The sequence below is a fragment of the Hylobates moloch genome, unplaced genomic scaffold (genome assembly GCF_009828535.3).
Source record: "Hylobates moloch isolate HMO894 unplaced genomic scaffold, HMol_V3 SCAFFOLD_6, whole genome shotgun sequence".
NCBI classification, from domain to species: domain Eukaryota; kingdom Metazoa; phylum Chordata; class Mammalia; order Primates; family Hylobatidae; genus Hylobates; species Hylobates moloch.
Window position 1 is genome coordinate 29,727,652 of NW_026652281.1, and position 20,219 is coordinate 29,747,870.

The following is a 20,219-nucleotide window of genomic DNA, read 5'->3' on the forward strand; positions in this document are numbered from 1 at the left end:
TACCAAAGTTCCTCCAAAGATATAAATTATGACTAATAATACTTGTTTACCAATTTAAAATTTTCCAACTAAAAGTTAATACTTGATTAAAGTAGTTGTTTATCAACTTTGTAAGCTTGAATTCAGACACAAATCCTTAACCTTTTTAAACAGTCCCTTTCTCCACTCCTTATCCCCACATTTTCTTCCCTAGTAAGGTCACAAAACCCCCTAAACTTAATTATTAAAAATTTTTAACTTCATAGATTCAGAGGGTACATGTGCAGGTTTGTTACAAGGGTATATTGGCTGACTTTTAGATTTGGGGTCACCTAGGTAGTGAGCATAGTACCCAATACATAAGTTTATTCAATCCTTGCCCTCCTCCCCACTGTGTCTGTGGTTCCTATCTTTATGTCTGTGTGTACCCAGTGTTTAGCTTCCAATTATAAGAGAGAACATGCAGTATTTGATTTTCGTTTTCTGTGTTAATTTGCTTACGATAATGGCCTCCACAGCATCACGTTGCTGCAAAGGACATGATTTCATTCTTTTTGTGGCTGTGTAGTATTCTATAATGCAAATGTACCACATTTTCTTTATCCAATCCACCAATGATGGGCACCTAGGTTGATTCCATGTCTTTGCTATTATGAATAGGGCTGCAATGAACATATGAGTGCATGTATCTCTTTGGTAGAATAATTTATTTTCCTTTGTGTGTATAGCCAGTAATTGGATTGCTGAGTTGAATGGTAGTTCTACTTTGATTTCTTTGAGAAATCTCTAAACTAATTTCCATAGTGGCTGAACTAATTTACATTCTCACCAACATCGTATAAGCGTCTCCTTTTCTCTGCAGCATTGCCAACATCTGTTATTTTTTAAGTTAAAAAAATAATTTCAACTTGTATTTTAGATCAGGGGGTACATTTGCAGGTTTGTTGCATGGGTATATTGTGTGATGCTGAGGTTTAGGGTATGAATGATAGTGTCACCCAGGTAGTGAGCATAATACCTGATAGGTAGTTTTTTGGCACTTGCCCCACTTTCTCTCTCCTCTCTCTAGTAGTCTCCAGTGTCTGTGTTCCTGTCTTTATGCCCATGTGTACCCAGTATTTAACTTTCACTTACATATGAGAACATGTGGTTTGGTTTTCTGTTCCTGCATTAATTCACATAGGATAATGGTGTCCAGCTGCATCCATGTTGCTGCAAAGGACATGATTTCATTTTTTTTATGAATGCATAGTGTTCCATGATGTGTATGTACCACGTTTTCTTTACTCAATCCATCATGGTTGATTCCATGCCTTTGCTATTGTGAATAGTGCTGCAATCAACTTACGAGTATCATTACTCATGTCATTATGATAGAACAACCTGTGTCATTATGATAGAACTATTTATATTCCGATATATCCAGTAATGAGATTTCTGGGTCAATTGATAGTTCAGTTTTAATTTCTTTGAGAAATCACCACACCGCTTTCCACAGTGGCTGAATTAATTTACATTCCCACAAGCAGTGTATAACCATTTTCTTTTCTCCATAACCTCTTGCTAGCATCTGCTGTTTTTTGACTTTTTCATAATAGCCCTTCTGACATGTGTGAGGTGGTATCTCATTGTGATTTTTTGTTGTGGGAAGTCAGAGACCCTGAACGGAGGGACCAGCTGGAGCCGCGGCGCAGGAACATAAATTGTGAAGATTTCATGGACATTTGTCACTTCCTTAATAATACTCTTATAATTTCTTACACCTGTCTTTAATCTCTTAATCCTGTTATCTTCGTAAGCTGAGGATGTACATCACCTCAGGACCCTGTGATGATTACGTTAACTGTACAAATTGATTGTAAAACGTGTGTTTGAACAATATGAAATCAGTGCACCTTGAAAATGAACAGAACAACAGTGATTTTAGGGAACAAGGGAAGACAACCGTAAGGTCTGACTGCCTATGGGGTCGGGCAAAAATAGCTGTATTTTTCTTCTTGTAGAGAGCCTATAAACGGATGTGCAAGTAGGCTCGCTAAATTCTTTTCCTAGCAAGGAATATTGATATTAATACTCTAGGAAGAGAATTGCATTTCTGGAGGGAGGTCTATAAACCACCGCTCTGGGAGTGTCTGTCCTGCAGTTGAGATAAGGACTGAGATACGCCCTGTTTCCTGCAGTACCCTCAGGCTTACTAGGATTGGGAAAACCCCAGCCCTGGTAAATTTGAGGTCAGACCTGTTCTGTGCTCTCAAACCCTGTTTTCTTTTTTCTTTTTTTATTATACTTTAAGTTTTAGGGTACATGTGCACAGTGTGCAGGTTAGTTACATATGTATACATGTGCCATGTTGGTGTGCTGCACCCAGTAACTCGTCATTTAACATTAGGTATATCTCCAAATGCTATCCCTCCCCCCTCCCCCCACCCCACAACAGGCCCCAGTGTTTGATGTTCCCCTTCCTGTGTCCATGTGTTCTCATTGTCGAACCCTGTTTTCTGTTAAGATGTTTATCAAGACAATATGTGCACAGCTGAACATAGACTCTTATCAGGAGTTCCTGATTTTGTCCTTGTCCTGTTTCCTCAGAAACATGTGATCTTTGTTCTTTTTGCCCTTTGAAGCATGTGATCTTTGTGACCTAGTCCCTGTTCGTACACCCCCTCCCCTTTTGAAATCCTTAATAAAACTTGCTGGTTTTGTGGCTCAGGTGGGCATCACGGTCCTACTGATTCGTGATGTCACCCCCGGTGGCCCAGCTGTAAAATTCCTCTCTTTGTACTCTTCCTCTTTATTTTTCAGATCAGCTGACACTTAAGGAAAATAGAAAGAACCTATGTTGAAATATTGGGGGTGGGTTACCCCAATGGTTTTTTCTTTCTTTTTTTTTTTTTTTTTTTTTTTTTGATATAGGGTCTCACTCTTTTGCCCAGGCTGGAGTGCGGTGGCATGATCTTGGCTCACTACAGTCTCTGCCTCTTGGGTTCAAGCGATTCTCCACAGATATGTATCACCATACCCGGCTAATTTTTGTATTTTTAGTAGAGATTGGGTTTCACCATGTTGGCCAGGCTGGTCTTGAACTCCCAACCTCAGGTGATCCACCCACCTTGGCCTCTGAAAGTGCTGGGATTACAGGCCTGAGCCACTGCACTCAGCCTCATTGTGGTTTTGATTTGCATTTCTCTAAAGATTAATGATACTGAGCATTTTTCATCTGCTTGTTGGCCACATGTATGTCCTCTTTTGAAAAATGTATTTTCACATGCTTTGCCCACATTTTAATGGGGTTCTTTGTTTTTTTGCTTGAAATTTGTTTAAGCTCCTTGTAGATTCTGGATATTAGAGCTTTGTTGGATGCATAGTTTGCAAATAATTTCACCCATTCTGTAGGTTTTCGGATTGCTGTGTTGATAGTTTCTTTTTCTGTGCAGAAGCTTTTTAGTTTAATTAGATTCCACTTGCCAACTCTTGCTTTTGTAGCAGTTGCTTTTGAGGACTTAGTAATAAATTCTTTGCCAAGGTTGATATCCAGAGGGTATTTCCTAGGTTTTCTTCTAGGATTTCTATAGTCCTTGGCCTTACATTTTAGTCTTTAACCCGTCTTGAATTAATTTTTTTTTTTTTGAGGTGGAGTCTGGCTCTGTCACCCAGTCTGGAGTGCAGTGGTACCATCTTAACTCGCTGCAACCTCTGCCTCCAGAGCTCAAGTGATTCTCCTGCCTCAGGCTCACAAGTAGCTGGGATTATAGGCACATGCCACCATACCTGGCATTTTTTTTTTTTGTATTTTTGGTAGAGACAGGGTTTTACCATGTGAGCCAGGCTGGTCTCAAACTCCTGGCCTCAAGTGATCTGCCAGCCTCGGCCTCCCAAAGTGCTGGGATTACAGGTGTGAGCCACCCCACCTGGCCATCTTGAATTAATTTTTGTGTATGGTGATATGTAGAGATCCAGTTTCATTCTTTTGCATATGGTTAACCAGTTATCCCAGCACCATTTATTGACTAGGGAGTTCCTTCCCCATTTTTTATTTTTTATTTTCTTTTTTTTCATTTTCTTTTTTTTTATTATTATACTTTAAGTTCTGGGATACATGTCCAGGATGTGCAGGTTTGTTACATAGGTATACATGTGCCATGGTGGTTTGCTCAACCCATCATCCACATTAGGTATTTCTCCTAATGCTATCCCTCCCATAGCCCCCACACCCCCCAACAGGCCCTGGTGTGTGATGTTCCCCTCCCGGTGTCCATGTGTTCTCATTGTTCAACTCCCACTTACAAGTGAGAACTTGTGGTGTTTGGTTTTCGATTCCTGTGTTAGTTTGCTGAGAATGATGGTTTCCAGCTTCATCCATGTCCCTGCAAAGGACATGACCTCATCCTTTTTTATGGCTGCATAGTATTCCAGGGTGTATATGTGCCACATTTGCTTTATCCTGTCTATCATTGATAGGCATTTGGGCTGGTTTCAAGTCTTTGCTATTGTGAATAATGCTTCAATAAACATATGTGTGCATGCATCTTTATAGTAGAATGATTTATAATCCTTTGGGTATATACCCAGTAATGGGATTGCTGGGTCAAATGGTGTTTCTGGTTGTAGATCCTTGAGGAATTGCCACACTGTCTTCTACAATGGTTGAACTAGTTTACAGTCCCACCAACGGTGTAAAAGTGTTCCTATTTCTCCAGATCTCCAGTATATGTTGTTTCCTGACTTTTTAATGATCACCATTCCAACTGGAGTGAGATGGTATCTCATTGTGGTTTTGATTTGTGTTTCTGTAATGACTAGTGATGATGAGATTTTTTTCTTATGTTTGTTGGCCACATAAATGTATACTTTTGAGAAGTGTCTGTTCATATCCTTTGCCCACTTTTTGATGGGGTGGTTTGCTTTTTTCTTGTAAATTTGTTTAAGCTCCTTGTAGATTCTGGATATTAGCCCTTTGTCAGATGGATAGATTGCAAAATTTTTCTCCCATTCTGTAGGTTGCCTGTTCACTCTGATGATAGTTTCATTTGCTGTGCAGAAGCTCTTTAGTTTATTTAGATCCCATTTGTCAATTTTAGCTTTTGTTGCCATTGCTTTGGTGTTTTAGTCATAAAGTCTTTGCGCATGCTTGTGTCCTGGATGGTATTGCCTAGGTTTTCTTCTGGGGTTTTTGTGGTTTTAGGTTTTATGCTTAAGTCTTTAATCCATCTTGAGTTAATTTTTGTATAAGGTGTAAGGAAGGGGTCCAGTTTCAGTTTTCTACATATGGCTAGCCAGTTTTCCCAACACCATTTATTAAATAGGGAATCCTTTCCCCATTGCTTGTTTGTGTCAGGTTTGTCAAAGATCAGATGGTTGTAGATGTGTGGCGTTATTTCTGAGGCCTCTGTTCTGTTTCATTGGTTTATATATCTGTTTTGGTACCAGTACCTTGCTATTTTGGTTACTGTAGCCTTGTAGCCTTTTTGATTTTAGCTGCAGCCTTTTTTATTTTAGCTACTCTATTGAGCGTGAAATGTTACCCCATTGTGGTTTTAATTTACATTAGATCATGTTGAACACTTTTTTGTGTACCTATTTGCCATTCCTATAACTTCTTTTGTGAAGTGTATATTCACTCTTTACTGCAAGGGAATTATTAGTCTTTTTACTTTGGTTGTATATATTGTGGATATGTCTTCTTCTGTATAGCTGTCTTCTTGTTTCTACTATTTAACAATAACAACAAAAGGATGTTATACATAAAAGATACTGATATATTTAATACTTCTAAGCTGCTGGCACTTTTGGAAGGAAAGTAATTAGTATTTAAAATGCAAACTTTGTAATTTTAAATTTAAAACAAAAATTACGTTCTATTTTGTTTTTGATTTCAGGTGCAATTAAAAACTAGCATTTCTAGTCAGTATGTAATTCGGATGCAGCCGACTAATAGATGCCTTTCTACACTGGAGTGTGCAGCTGTTGCTCTTTCCATCTTGGAGAAAAATAATTACATACAAGAGGTACGTCTTTATAAGGTTATAGTTTTTGAAAGTGGGAGTTTTCTTTGATTTTACATGGAAGATTTAGACATGCTTGTTAAATTTGTAACTCATATGACAAGTAGAATCTTCTGTGATATAAATTTATGTACTTTTATAACCTTCTTTTCCCTCTGGTGTTTTTCTGTGTGTGTTTAGCATTCCAGATTGCATTATTTAAATATTCATACTAAGCTGTGCAAACAGCATTTGTAATATGCAAAATTACATTTAAGTAGCGCAACATTAAGTAGTTTTTTGACTAGATTTTTCTTTTAGTGTTTTCTCTTCTCTTTTTGGTATTTTGTGTTCTCTTGTGCTCAGCCTTTGCTTCTTTTTAGTTAAAAGAACATTCTATAGCAACATTTTTATTTTTGCATTGGTGCCGTTATTTGAGGAGGTATACTAACTTTCTGTTTCTTGTGTTAACCTTGCTTAGAATGTAAAAAAAGACATTTTTCTTGAAAAAATGCCTAGAGAATATGAAAATGTTATAACCTGCAATTATTTCATTTAATTTCTATGAAAGCATGATGATTTCATATATAATTAATAATCATCAGCAAAGAATAATGTTTCAGTGTGCTTACTAACATCTCAGTCTTTTGGAACATATAAGGAACAGCATTTGTAGCAAAAGAAAAAATAGTGAAATAAAACCTACATTGTTAGGGTTTTTTAGTTATTGAAAAGTTTTGATAAATACAACTCATGAAGAAAGTCAGAGGATAATGAGCACAACTAAAAGGGATTTATAGCTCCCCCTTCAAAACACAGCATGAACACGTGCATGCACACATGCACATACACACATGTGCGTGAGGTACTCTTTCCTGCCTTCTTTCTTTCTCATTATCCATTATGGTTACATTTATGAGTATGCCTTAAACACGAAGGAAATTTCAATAATAGATGAAAGCTCAGTTCAGAGTAAATGTATTAGCTACCAAGATATTAATCCTAAAGAGAACAAAAAGATATCAAAAGCAAGGAGTGTCAAAGAATGTTAGAAGCAGGCATTGAATTACTTTTTTCCTCTCTTCTGCCCTAAGCTGTGGAATATGTCAGAGTTGGAGACTTTTTTTTTCTTTTGAAAAAAGTAGGCTTTGTGTGTGTGTGTGTGTGTGTGTGTGTGTGTGTGTGTGTGCATGTGTTTGAGCAGACTTTGTTTAGGGTCTAGGCAATTTCACTTTCTCTGCCTTTGAAAAAAAATTCATGAAGGACCATAGTTTCTTACTTTAAATGAGCAGGGAGTGTTCTCAGACACCTTTCCATCTCCTCTAACCATGTCACCTACTCCCATGTCCCTAGCCATGAACATAGTACTTTATATACCCCATATGCATCTTTCTGTTTTATTTACCATCATCTCTGTCTATTTTTAAGCAAATATATATACATACACACTCTTCACAGGTGTCTTAATAGAATTATGTAACCCAGTGCTGTTGTTTAAACTTTCTTTCTCTACAGTCTCTGCGTTTTCTTTTTTGTTGATGTGAAACTCTGGGAGCAGACAACATCAGAGCAAACAAGGACCCACTGAAAGTTCAAATTTTGAGGGAAAAATATATTCCTTAGCTATAGATTTAAAGCTTACTTTTCTCCCCTTTTGGGTTCTGGAAATAATTCTTTATGGACTTATATCTCTTATTCCCACAATTGGAATTGGATCTTTACTGCAATCCTAAATGTAACCTTTAAGGTTAGTAATGGTGGTGGTTATGGTAATAGTAGCTGTAGAATAATAGGGTTACAGTTAAGGATAGGGTTTGTACTACTACTACTACTAATTCTGCTGGTGCTCCCTTCTCTCCAGTTTTATATTATTTTGTACGTTATATTAATGTACCATCTACTTGTAAAAAAAAGATAAATTTAAAAATTAATATACCATTATATTAGGAACCCTATTAGCTAAGAATGTTTCAGGCTTTATTTTACAAATGTTCTAGACTCTACAAAGTATTAGAATGAATTCTTTCAAAGTTAACTGATGAGAAACTTTTTGAAAAAATGATATAACATTATATAGTTAGGACAACTTTCTTCCTGTTGTTTTAGGGCCTCTTCTTCATCAGCATTTTTTCATTCTTTCATTACTTCTATTGTTTTATATAACCCGAGGCATTTATTGATGACATAAAGCCACAGGCTGACTTGAATCTTGCTAGATTGTGCTTTGTGATGTGATATCTTAAAAAACAAAAAAAGAAAAAAGGAATCCTTATTGTGACAACTTGAGACTTGCAAAATACATTCTGAGTGTAATACCTAACAAACAGCAAAGTTTAAGATAACAGAATGGTGACAGGACCCATTATCTCTTCAGCTTTTGTTACTGTTGTCTGTAGATAAAATTAAACATAAAGTCCCAAAGTAATAGTGAGGTCTTAGAGCCCTCATTCTGCTTGCTTTGGTTGCCAGGAGTAATTGTACTGCAGTGGCCAGGAGTAGAAAAAGGATATTTGACAGTCATACCTGGGATTTGGGAGGTACTGATAACATGGTGGGAGAGTGAGCAGAAGAAATACATAATAAAACATCTCAAGTTACTTGTTATTACAGATGGCAAAAATTGCCTCCAGCCACAATTTATAGTAAAAGCTGTTTTCTTAATGGGGGAACCCCACATCTAGCCTTTTCAAATCTAGTTACGAGAAAAAAATTAGCATCTAGTTACGATAATAAATTAGCATCTTTGTGAAATGCAGTACCAGTCTGCCCTAAACATAGGTGTTTTCTTGCCCTCCTGGGGAGGAAAGTGATGACATACACTTTTTCCCAATAACCTTTTATCAGGGCCGTTCTAATAAAACCTTAAGATGGTGGGAGAGAATAGTAAATTTTCTTTTTCTTTTTGCTTTCTTTTTCCTCTTCTCTTTGCTTCACTTTCCTTCGCTTTTCTTTTTCTTTTTTCTTTTTCTTTTCCAACAGAGTCTTGCTCTGTCACCCAGGCTGGGGTGCAGTGGCGTGATCTTGATTCACTGCAACTTCTCCGTCCTGGGTTTAAGTGATCCACCCCAGCCTCCCAAGTAGCTGGGACTACAGGTGCATGCCACCATGCCCAGCTAATTTTTGTATTTTTTGTAGAGATGGGAGAGGCGGGGGGAGTCTCATGTTGCCCAGATTGGTCTTGAACTCCTAGGGGATTTAAGCGATCCACCCGCCTTGGCCTGCCAAAATGTTGGAATTACAGGCCTGAGCTACCGTGCCTGCCAGAGAAGAGTAAATTTTCACTTGGCTTCATTCTATAGAGGCAGGGCTCCTCAAAATAAAGAACTTGGCACACAATAGCTTTGTTAGTCTGTTGTCTCATCCTCACTCTTTATTCTAGAGCAGTTTTTCAAGCACCTGAGAGCATGGCTACATGAAAGTAGCACGATGTGGATTTTGAAGTAGTTTTGAATTACAACTTATTATCATCACTTTTTGCAAGTGGGCAGACCACATAATTTCTTTGTACTTGTATTCTTATCTGTAGTATACAAATAGCTACCTCATAGTATTTCTTTTTTTTTATATTTTAATAAAAATATTTTATTTAGTAATAATAGTAGTGTATAACATTTGTAAGATAGTGTATAGATACTTATTATTATTATTATTTTATTTATTTATTTATTTTTTTTTTATTATACTTTAGGTTTTAGGGTACATGTGCACAATGTGCTGGTTTGTTACATACTGAGATAATAATGAGTAATTGCCACAGTTGTCAACGCAGGCACTCAAAAAGAGTTAATCTTTTTGCCCGTCTTTTCCTCTCTAATTTTTGCCTGTAGATTGGCAAAAGAAAGTCTGAACTAAAAGGTGGTGGCTTTCATTAGCTACTGCAGTATTTACCAGGACTTTTCATACCTTGGAAGCCTTTAGCTTGAGGTTCTTTTTTATTACAGAAGCTTTTCTGCTTACAAAGTTTTATCATAGGAATTTTTAAAGATAGATGTGGCAAAACCTCCTGCTATAGCCTGCATGTTTTAGCTCTGCCCAATATCTGCAGCTGGTAGTAATGGTTCCTTGAAAACTGTCACTTTTCACATGCAGCAAAAAGAATTTACTAGGATAGGCTACAACTTTTACTCTAAAGTTGAAATCACGTGAGATGACAAAAGTTTATGCATCTCTCATGCTGTTTGTCTAATGGGATTACCCTGACGACCTCTGCTGATTGCAGTCACTCAGGCACCCAACCTGATGGAGGAACTATCTAGATAATTCATCCCACTTTCATCAAGGAAGGAGCAAGGAAGGTGGTGAATCCTATACCACTTTTAATGCTTCTGCCCTGAGGTGACACATATTAGTTGTACTCACATTTCATTAACCAAATGAAGTTATATAGCTGTGACTAAATTTAAAAAGGGATAGAAAATACCAGTCTGCTCATGTATCAAGAAGGAGGTCTGGCCTATTTGTGAACAGCTGTAGGGAGTACCAACAGATGGAGTGGGGATCTAATCCAGATCTGCCTGTTTCCAAAATTCGTTCTCTTCATTACCTCAGCAAATTGATAGAATCTTATCTTCAGGATGTAAAAGTTGGAATCTTTTGACCGTAAGAATATGAATTTTCTTCTGAATACAAGAATATAATAAGTGTCATAAAATATCAATAGAATCTTCAGTTGTCTTGGTGTGTATGTCATCCTAGGTATGTTTCCTAGGTACAATGTTTCAGAATACAGTCCACTGTGCTGACTCTGTAAAGTACGGAAAGTCATATATAGTTATTTTAGCATTCCCTCTCTTGTTTTCCTCATTAAAATAAATTATGGGAACACGCATAAGGAGTTTTCTACAATAGTATTGTGCAGAGCCTTTCCAAGATGTTTACCTTTTTTCTTTCTATCTCTTTCCTTCCTTCCTTCCTTCCTTCCTTCCTTCCTTCCTTCCTTCCTTCCTTCCTTCCTCCCTCCCTCCCTCCCTCCCTCCCTCCCATCCTTTCTTCCTTCCTTGTCCCTACCCTTTCCCTTCCCTTTCCCTTCTTTCCTTCCTTTTCTTTCTTTTCTTTCAGTTCTCATTCTGGGCCAGATGTGGTGGCTCACACCTGTAATCCCAGCACTTTGGGATGCCGAGGTGGGTGGATCACGAGGTCAGGAGTTCGAGACCAGCCTGGCCAATATAGTGAAACCCTGTCTCTACTAAAAATACAAAAATAAGCCGGGCGTGGTGGCGTGCGCCTGTAGTCCTAGCTACTCAGGAGGCTGAGGCAGAAGAATCACTTGAACCCAGGAGGCGGAGGTTGCAGTAAGCTGAGATTGTGCCACTGCACTCCATCCTGGGTGACAGAGCAAGACTCCATCTCAAAAAAAAAAAAAAAAAAAAAGGAGAAGAAAAGTTCTCATTCTGTCACCGAGACTGGAGTGCAGTGATATGATCGTGGCTCACTGCTGCTTTGACCTCCCAGGCTCAAGCGATCCTCCTGCCTCAGGCTCCTGAGTAGCTGGGACCACAGGTGCACACCACCATGTCTGGCTAATTTTTTCTATTTTCTTTTTTTTAATAGAAACAGGGTCTTGCCTTATTGCCTAGGCTGGTCTCAAACTGCTGGGCTTAAGCAATCCTCCTGCATCAGCCTCCCAAAATGCTAGGATTACAGATGTAGGGGTGTGTATTACAGTCAGGAATTATATTTGCCTGCATGTAAGAGAGCCCTTACTGCAGTGGTTAATTCACATGGGGTTTTCTTTTTCTCCTGTAAATCAGAAATGCTGAGGTGGGCAGTCCTGACTGGGAATGCAGCTTGAAAAAGACTTCAGGGACAAGTTTTCTTTTCTTTCTGTCCATCATCTTATGTATTTGGCTTTAATCTTCATGTTTATTGCCCAGTAGTCACATGATGCTTGTCCTACCTTCAACAATTATTTTCTAGGCAGGAAAAAAGGACAAAAACTTATGCCTGCTAAGTTTGTCCTCTTTAAAGAGTATCTCTAGAAGCCCCATCAAAGGACTTCTAGTTACATCTCCTTGGATAGATTGGGTCATTGGTCAATGTAATATTAGTAGCTGGACACATTGCTACCTTGAATATAATTTGAATTATTTTAATAAGGGAGAAAATAATGAATATGAAGAAGCAACTGCTAGTGACTATCACAATTTTTTAAGAGTTCATTGTAAATTAAAGCTATTAAGCCCTTTTTCTACCACTTGTGTTGTGCATCAGCCTCCCAAAATGCTGGGATTACAGATGTGAGAGTGTGTGTTATAGTTAGGAATGGTATTTGGCCGCATGTAAGAGAACCCTTACTGCATTTGTTAATTCATGTGGGGTTTTCTTTGTGGGTTAATACATTTTCACGTAGACATCGTGAATTTTTTGTAGTTAAACCTATCAGTTTTTTCTTTGTTTGTTTTGTGCTCCTTTAACAATCTGTTTAACTAAGTTTTTTTGCTATTATTTTTGAAAACATCTTCATCAGGGGTCTCAGGCCCAAGGAAGGAATCTCACCCAAAATATGTTTAAAACACTGGCATAGTGTTGTTATTTTTTTTAATTTTTGAATTTGAATAACTTCAGGTAGAGCATGTACTCCAGCTGTATTACAACCGCCACTATTCTCTGTTGGCTTGTAAAGAACCACCCAGTTTACCTGTTTCTATTACCGTGGCTGGCCTATAGGTATTTGAATTTAGATGGTTCAGATATTGTTAGAATGATTTCAAATGCACCAAGACCTGAGTATCTAACTTGTATGTGGTCCATGGCACTATTGTGAGAGAAATAGCAAACCGTTTACCCATTGCTGCCATCGTCTAATTGTTATCAGGTGTCACTAAGCTTGCATTAATTTGTCATAGAAACTGAATTGACTATTTTGGTGTACTTATCTTTGTATTTAAATGTCTCATTTAGTCTGCTTGTTATGGATTCAATTATAATGGCAACAATATTTCCTGGTGTTTGAATAAGTTAATGTATAAAACTCATATCAGACTTTATAACCTATGTGGAAAATCAGTATTTGTATCTTTTTACTAAAATTCCTTACTGTGATATTAAGGTATGAATTTTAAAGACATTATTTATCTAGAAATAATTATATATTTATATATAATGCCTATTGTTCCTCATAGTTAAAAGCCAATCCTAATAAAAGAAACATAACTCCTATTTCTGAATGAAAAATGTAGATAGAATATCATGATTTGTCGCAGATACTTTTTTAGTGTCTTTTTTCTCTTAACAGACTTTGCTTCGCCCTCTTCAAGCTTTATGCTCTTTTCAACTTCAGCATGGTGCCCAAATTCGCCTCAGCAAGGAACACCTTCTGAAAAATGGATTATATCCTAAACCAATGCCAAAGAACAAACGCAAACTCAGGAAAATGGAATTGTTAATGAATAGTGTTAAAATTTAGTACAGTTATTCTTTTGGTGCTAGCTTAACTGTCTTCATGTAACAATACCAAATTAAGTTTTCATATAGTTTAGGTCTGTAGGTTTTTGACTTGCTAAAGAAGAATGAGAATTGCATACTAATCTTACCCAGAAGAAGGAAGTAAACCAAATATTCATAAAAACAAATAAACAGAAATTCACTGGCTCACTGAAAAGCAGGATTTCATACTGTACTTGTTTTTAAAAATGTCCCTCTAATACATGTTTTCAAACCCAAATTTAAAATATGATTTGTTGTTGAGATGGGTTAGAAGTTCTTACTTGTAAAATAGAAGGAAATTGTTGTAGTGGATTGGAACGGTGTTGTTTCTGTTAATGTTTATAAATAATTAGGTGTAGACCAATAATATAAGATTCCTACATCAGTTTGCAGTCCTGACTTTATAGTTTGAAATAAGTAGCAAAAGAAAATTATGATAATCAAGTAATTTATTATTTTGTAAAATAGTATAAAGGAATAAGGAAATTTTAAGTATGGTTTAGGGGCTAAATTTGAACTCAGCTAATATGATTTAAGTGCTCTACTAATTGCCCTGATTTTTAAAGAGGTGCATGTAATTTTGAAATAGCACAGACTTTCATTTGTAATCACTCTGGATAAATTTGTATTTTTCAGTGTTCATTGAACAGGCTTATTGACTCTGGTAAACTTATTGATGTTTTCATATGGAAAATAGTGGAATGTGATACAATTGTTATTTTCGGAACATATTTCTTTAGGGCTATTTAAGATAACATTTTTAATGGGCAAAAACTTTCCATTTGAGAGAAAAAATTCTTCCTGCTCTGTGGGAAAATATTTGCTGAGATTTTGTATAGAATAAGATACATGTATGTAAGATATATGTATATTCAGCACAAGTCTACTGCAATTATATACACATTTTGGCAAGAAGAGGGGATTTTGTTTAGTCTTTGTTCATGACTTCTAGAGTTTCCTGTATCTAGTGTTAAGTTGTAAGGAAAAGCTAAACATGCAATTTAAAGGTAAACTTGATAACTATTTATGGAGCATAGACCAATGATTATTTCTCACAGTTTTCATGCTCATTTGTTTATTATTTACTTGGATTAGACTCATTAAAAGCTATAATGCTGGTCACAATTAGAATGCTAATATTTGGGGAAACTATGCAGAAAATATTTTAAAATATTAAAAGTTAGAGTGCTAGCTTCTATTGTTGATTTATTTTTGGATTTAAAAACAAATTAGGGCTGGGCCCATTAGCTCACACCTGTAATCCCAGCACTTTGGGAGGCTGAGATGTGAGAATTGCTTGAGCCCAGGAGTTTGAGACCAGCCTGGGCAATGTGGTGAGACCCCATCTCCATACAAAATTAAAAAAAAAGTAATTAGCTAGATGTGGTGGTGTGCACCTGTAGTCCTAGCTACTTGGGAGGCTAAGGTGGGAGGATCACTGGAGCCCAGGACATCAAGGTTGCAAGGAGCTATGTTCATTCCACTGCACTCCAGCCTGGATTACAGAGTGAGACCTGTCTAAAATAAATAAATAAATAAATAAACAAACTAGCTCATTTACAATGTAAAGCACCTAATATCAAATGATTATTTGGTGTACTAGAAAAGAAACAGCATATAATAATGTATAATAGTTTCTTAACAAGTGGGGCTAAAATCATTTTATAGTAATTTTTCACATTGATATTAAACTTCATGAGTTTCTTTTTTTTATTATTATTATTATTATTATTATTATTACTACTATGTGAGATGGAATCTCGCTCTGTAGCCCAGGCTGGAGTGCAGTGGCGCAATCTCGGCTCAATACAAGCTCTGCCTCTTGGGTTTACGCCATTCTCCTGCCTCAGCCTCGTGAGTAGCTGGGACTACAGGTGCCCACCACCACACCCGGCTAATTTTTTGTATTTTTAGTAGAGACAGGGTTTCACCGTATTAGCCAGGATGATCTCCATCTCCTGAACTTGTGATCCGCCTGCCTTGGCCTCCCAAAGTGCTGGGACCGCGCCCAGCCGTCATTATTATTTTTTAAAAAGAAAATTCCCCCTACCCCCAATATACCATTTTGTATCTCAAAATTTTACTTTATTGATTTTTAAGAGTAATTTCTACTTTTATCTTTTAAATAAAACATTTTAGAGTATTTTTGAAGACTTAAAAAGCTTAAAATTTAGTGTTTTTGGAAATGTATAAAATTTTCTTGAAGTATGTATAGTTTTCCAAATTACTTTACTGACCTGTTAACTCACTTTACTTGTTTTTTACTTATTTTTTCCTGACCTCTTAACAAGGCGAGTCCATTTAATCATCTGTGGTATAAAATGCTTCTCTGGTCACCTGTTCTCATTAAACAGTTGTAAGTTAAGTTTTAAAAGCCATTATTTTAATTACTAAAAGTTCTCAAGTGTGTAGTATTATTATGTGAGTATTTTAACTGAAAAATTAATCAGGCTTTTAAAAATTATTTTTTATTGTATTAGTTGGCTTTTAAATTCAGATTCTTTATATTTGCTTGATTTTCCTGGAAGTTCCAAGTTTTATGAATTTGTAGCTGATAGTAGGCTTTACTTGTGTACCCCATCTGCACTTTGATATCGTGTAGATGGTTTTGTGAGTTATTTGAACCATGTAACTCAGAGAATAGTATTTCCTTATACATAAAGTGATCTCACTTTTAATCAGCTCGTTTATACTATGTTAAAAATCAATGTGTGTAATGAGAGGTATTGAGAGTTTCTCGCACACGTGAGTATAAAAGGTTGAGAACTAGATTATACGAAGTAGTAAGTCACAGTGCATGGCAACTTTCTACAGGTTGGATTACAAGACTTCTTATGTGGAATAGGAGAATTATATTGGGAAAAAATTATTTTCTCTAACTTTAAGACTCCAGAGACAGTTTTCTTAGTCATGACCAGTAATATTTTTCAAATATTTTGGAAGGAATAAGCTCCTCACTATACCACCAGTTAGTGATTTATTTATTTATGTATTTTAGAGACAGGGCCTCCTTCTGTCACCCAGTTTGGAGTGCAGTGGTGTAATCATAGCTTACTGTAGCCTCAAACTCCTGGGCTCAAGTGTTCCTCCCACCTCAGCCTCCCAAGTAGCTAGAACCTCAGCCCCATGCCACCACATTCAGATAATTTTAAATTTTACTAGTTTCATTTAATTTTTGTGGAGATGGGGGTCTCGCTGTGTTGTTTAGGCTGGTCCTGAACTCCTGGCCTCAAGCGTTTCTTCTGCCTTGGCCTCTCAGTAAATTATATAGAAGAGCACTTCTGTATAATTCACTCAGTTGCTTCATCACCTTTTTCCAGCTGTTGCCCTAAATAGGTTTAAAAATGTGATGATGTTATTAGAAAATCCTTTCCATTGAATTTCAGGGATGCTGAATTTCAGGGAGCTAAATTGTTGACTCTTGTATGTAGTTGTTACTGGTTCAGAAGTAAATTTTATTGATGCTGCAAGTAAAAAATTAGATCTGACTTAGTAAACTCAAAAGTTTTACAAAACTATTTTACTATGTAGATGTATTTCTTTAAAATAGGTATGGATGGATATTTTAATGAATAAATAATATTGCATTATAGATGCAATGAAACTTTGCATTTAATTTGCCCCATAAGTAGGCTTTTTCTAGAATGAATTACTATCTCTTAAATTGTCCAATCTAGATTTTTATTAGCTCCATTAACTTAAAGCATATTCTCTTTCTTTTCTCTTCACACTTTTTTCCTCCTTCCCAGGGTCTTCTTCTCCCTCTTTCATCACCTACGTTGTCCCCCTTCCTTTTATACTATTCTTATCGTATGTACTAGCTGTTGTTCTTTATACAAATACTCATACATCCTTGCATAGCATGTTTTTAAACAAAAGATACTGTAGTGGTCTTAACAGTTTACAATTTTATATTTAAAAATTATTCAGGAAATCTGGAAATCCCTGACTTTTTACACCATGCTGATCACTTGACTCCTGTCTTAGTCCATTCTGGCTGCTACCTCAGAATACCAGAGACTGGGTAGCTTATGAAAAACAGAAATTTATTTCTTCTAAGTCTGGAGGCTGGGGAAATACAATATCAAGGTGCCAGCAGGTTTGGTGTCTGGTGAGGGGCCCACTGACTGCTTCATAGATGGTGCATTCATTCTAGCTGTGTCTTCACCTAGTGGAAGGGTCGAGCTAGCTCTCTGGGACCCTTATTGCCTAATCATCCCCCAAAGGTTCCACTTCCTAATCCTATACCTTGGGAATTAAGGTTTCAACATGTGAGTTTTGTGGGGACACAAACATTCAGACCATAGCAACTCCTGTACTCTACTAAAATGCATATTAGAGAAATCAGTAATTGTCTTTCAGTTTTTAAGAATTATTCACTTGAGCCTAGCGTGGTGGCTCACATCTGTAATTCCAGCACTTTGGGAGGCCAAGGCGGGTGGATCACGAGGTCAGGAGTTCAAGACCAGCCTGGCCAAGATGGTGAACCCTCGTCTCTACTAAAAATACAAAAATTAGCCAGGCGTAGGGGCAGGCACCTGTAATCCCAGCTACCCAGGAGGCTGAGGCAGAGAATTGCTTGCACTTGGGAGGCAGAGGTTTCAGTGAGCTGAGATGTACCACTGCACTCTAGCCTGGGCGACAGAGTGAGACAATGTCTCAAAAAAAAAAAATTAAAGAAAATAAGATTCACTTGAACTAAGAACGTAAGAATCATTTTTAAAAGAAAATTTTTTAATGTAAGGTTTTTTTTAAAAAAATTATTTGAATAAGAAATTATACTATATGACTTACTGTTATTGTTCTTAGAAGTATATTAAAGAATTAAAACATTTTTAAAAAGTGTACCTGCCTCAGGATTATTTTCGTTACAGAGTACTCCTTACTGATTTTGCATACAAATATCATTTACTCATTTCTGCCTCCAAATGTGTTATTTGCAAGGGGAAAATTTCCTGATTTTTTTTTTGTGTATAAATGTAATTTTATGGGAAACAGTTGTTAGGAAAACTGGCAGTGATTTACAATATGATCATTTAATTTTATAAACTTATTGTTTAGTATTTTAGCTGTATTAAACAGCTTTATTTCTAAAGCTGCTTCTTAGTAAAATCAATGAAGAAAGATTTTTAAATATACATGATTTTGAGTCTAAAATGTATACTTCCCTTTTTTCCGTTTCTAGAATTGTCTATAGTTATTTAAAGGAAACCAATGTTTTAGCATCATATTTTAATACTTACTTTTTTGGCAACTCTCCGAACTCTTGCAAATTCAAATTCTGTGTGGCAAGCAGTGATAGATAGTTTTATCCAAGACATATATGGTCTCCTATAAAAGAAAAAAATCCACTTAGTGAATAAGGTAAAAGTAAAGATTAGTAGACACAATGAGTATCTTTAAAGTAAAATACATCATTAACAAAGTGACTAATTCTTTAATTTGTAAAGTGTTTAGTAAGTTAAAGTAGGGAAAGTGAATTATAGTGTCACTTTTTGGCTTTTCACTTGTGCTAATTGATTTCATTTCTTTAAAGAGTATTCATCATTTAGCTTAGTTCATTAATATCTTTGCTGATGGGATATAGTAATAGTTTACTTAGAACTAAACATCTGTGGTTTCTAATATCTAATAGTACATTCCTAATATAATGCTAAACCTCATTTTCATTTAAAAATAGTTAAATCACCAATAATGGTTTTTTGTTATATGTGCTATTAATTTGTTAATAACAGTTATTTGAATTGTTTTTAAAAATGTAATTGCCATAGTTTTTCATTGATGATTCTCATTAATCCTATTATTAAAATATAATATTTAATTTGAAATATATGAATTATATCTAGTATTTAGCAGCAAAGAGCAGAGTCTGTTAATATTATCTCCCCATGCATGTACCATTAATTTGGATAATGAATGTAATATGTTAGTAGTGAAATAAGGTTGGAGTTCCATAAAATATCAGGTTTTAGTATATATTAGCATTTTCTGTAACTTCTGTCTTTTATGTTTAGTCAACAGATTTTAGTTTCTTTAGTAATTCTCAGTAATTTGTTCAATAAGCCATGCATTTATTCAATAGATATTTTAATTAGCACTTACTATGTGCCAGTCACAATTTTAGGTACTAGGGAATACAATTATGTAGAAGACAATTTCTGTGTTAAAAAAGTTGAAATTCTGATGGTTGATCATAAAATAATTTCAGGTGTTGATAACTGATATGAAAGTGCTCCTATAGTAGAGAGCATAATGAAACTTCAGGCACAGTAGTTGGGAAAAGCCTTGCTGGAGGATGTGACTTTTCAGAGAAATAATAGATCAAAGGAATCAATCATCAATATTGTGATATTCACTTTATTGTGATGGTCTGGAACTGAACCCACAATATCTCTAAGGTATGCCTATATTAAAAGGTAAGTTTAAAATAAGTGATCTACTGTGGTTTGAATGTCCCCTCATGGGCGGATTGATGCCATTATGAAAGGGTGAGTTTGTTCCCCTGTTACACTCTTGCCCTTTTGCCTTCCATCATGGGATAATGCAGCAAGAAGGCCCTCACAAGATGCCAGCTCGTCAATCTTGGACTTCCCAGCGTCCAGAGCTATGAGGAAAATAAATTTCTGTTCTGTATAAACTACCTGGTTTGTGGTATTCTGTTACAGCAGCTCAAAATAGACTAAGATATGTTCTATGCTTTCACCTTGTCTTAGGGTTTAGTCTGGGAAACAGAACCAATATGAGTGTTATGGAAAAGGGATTTACTGTAGGTATTAGGCCTTACACAATTATGAGTGGAACCAGGAAAGTGAAGATCCAAAAGGGGGAATTAGA

At 36.2% G+C, this 20,219-nt stretch overlaps 1 protein-coding gene across 1 annotated transcript in view; it reads left to right on the forward strand.

Annotated features, from left to right (window-relative positions):
- Window positions 1–18,230, forward strand: part of DTWD2 (DTW domain containing 2) — a 156,776-nt gene extending 138,546 nt beyond the window's left edge. The window contains exons 5-6 of the mRNA XM_032156600.2: window positions 5,856–5,984; window positions 13,195–18,230. Coding sequence (XP_032012491.1) covers window positions 5,856–5,984; window positions 13,195–13,365 — 300 coding nt within the window. The 3' untranslated portion in view covers window positions 13,366–18,230. The remainder of the gene's footprint in view (window positions 1–5,855; window positions 5,985–13,194) is intronic.
- The last annotated feature ends 1,989 nt before the right edge of the window (window positions 18,231–20,219 follow it).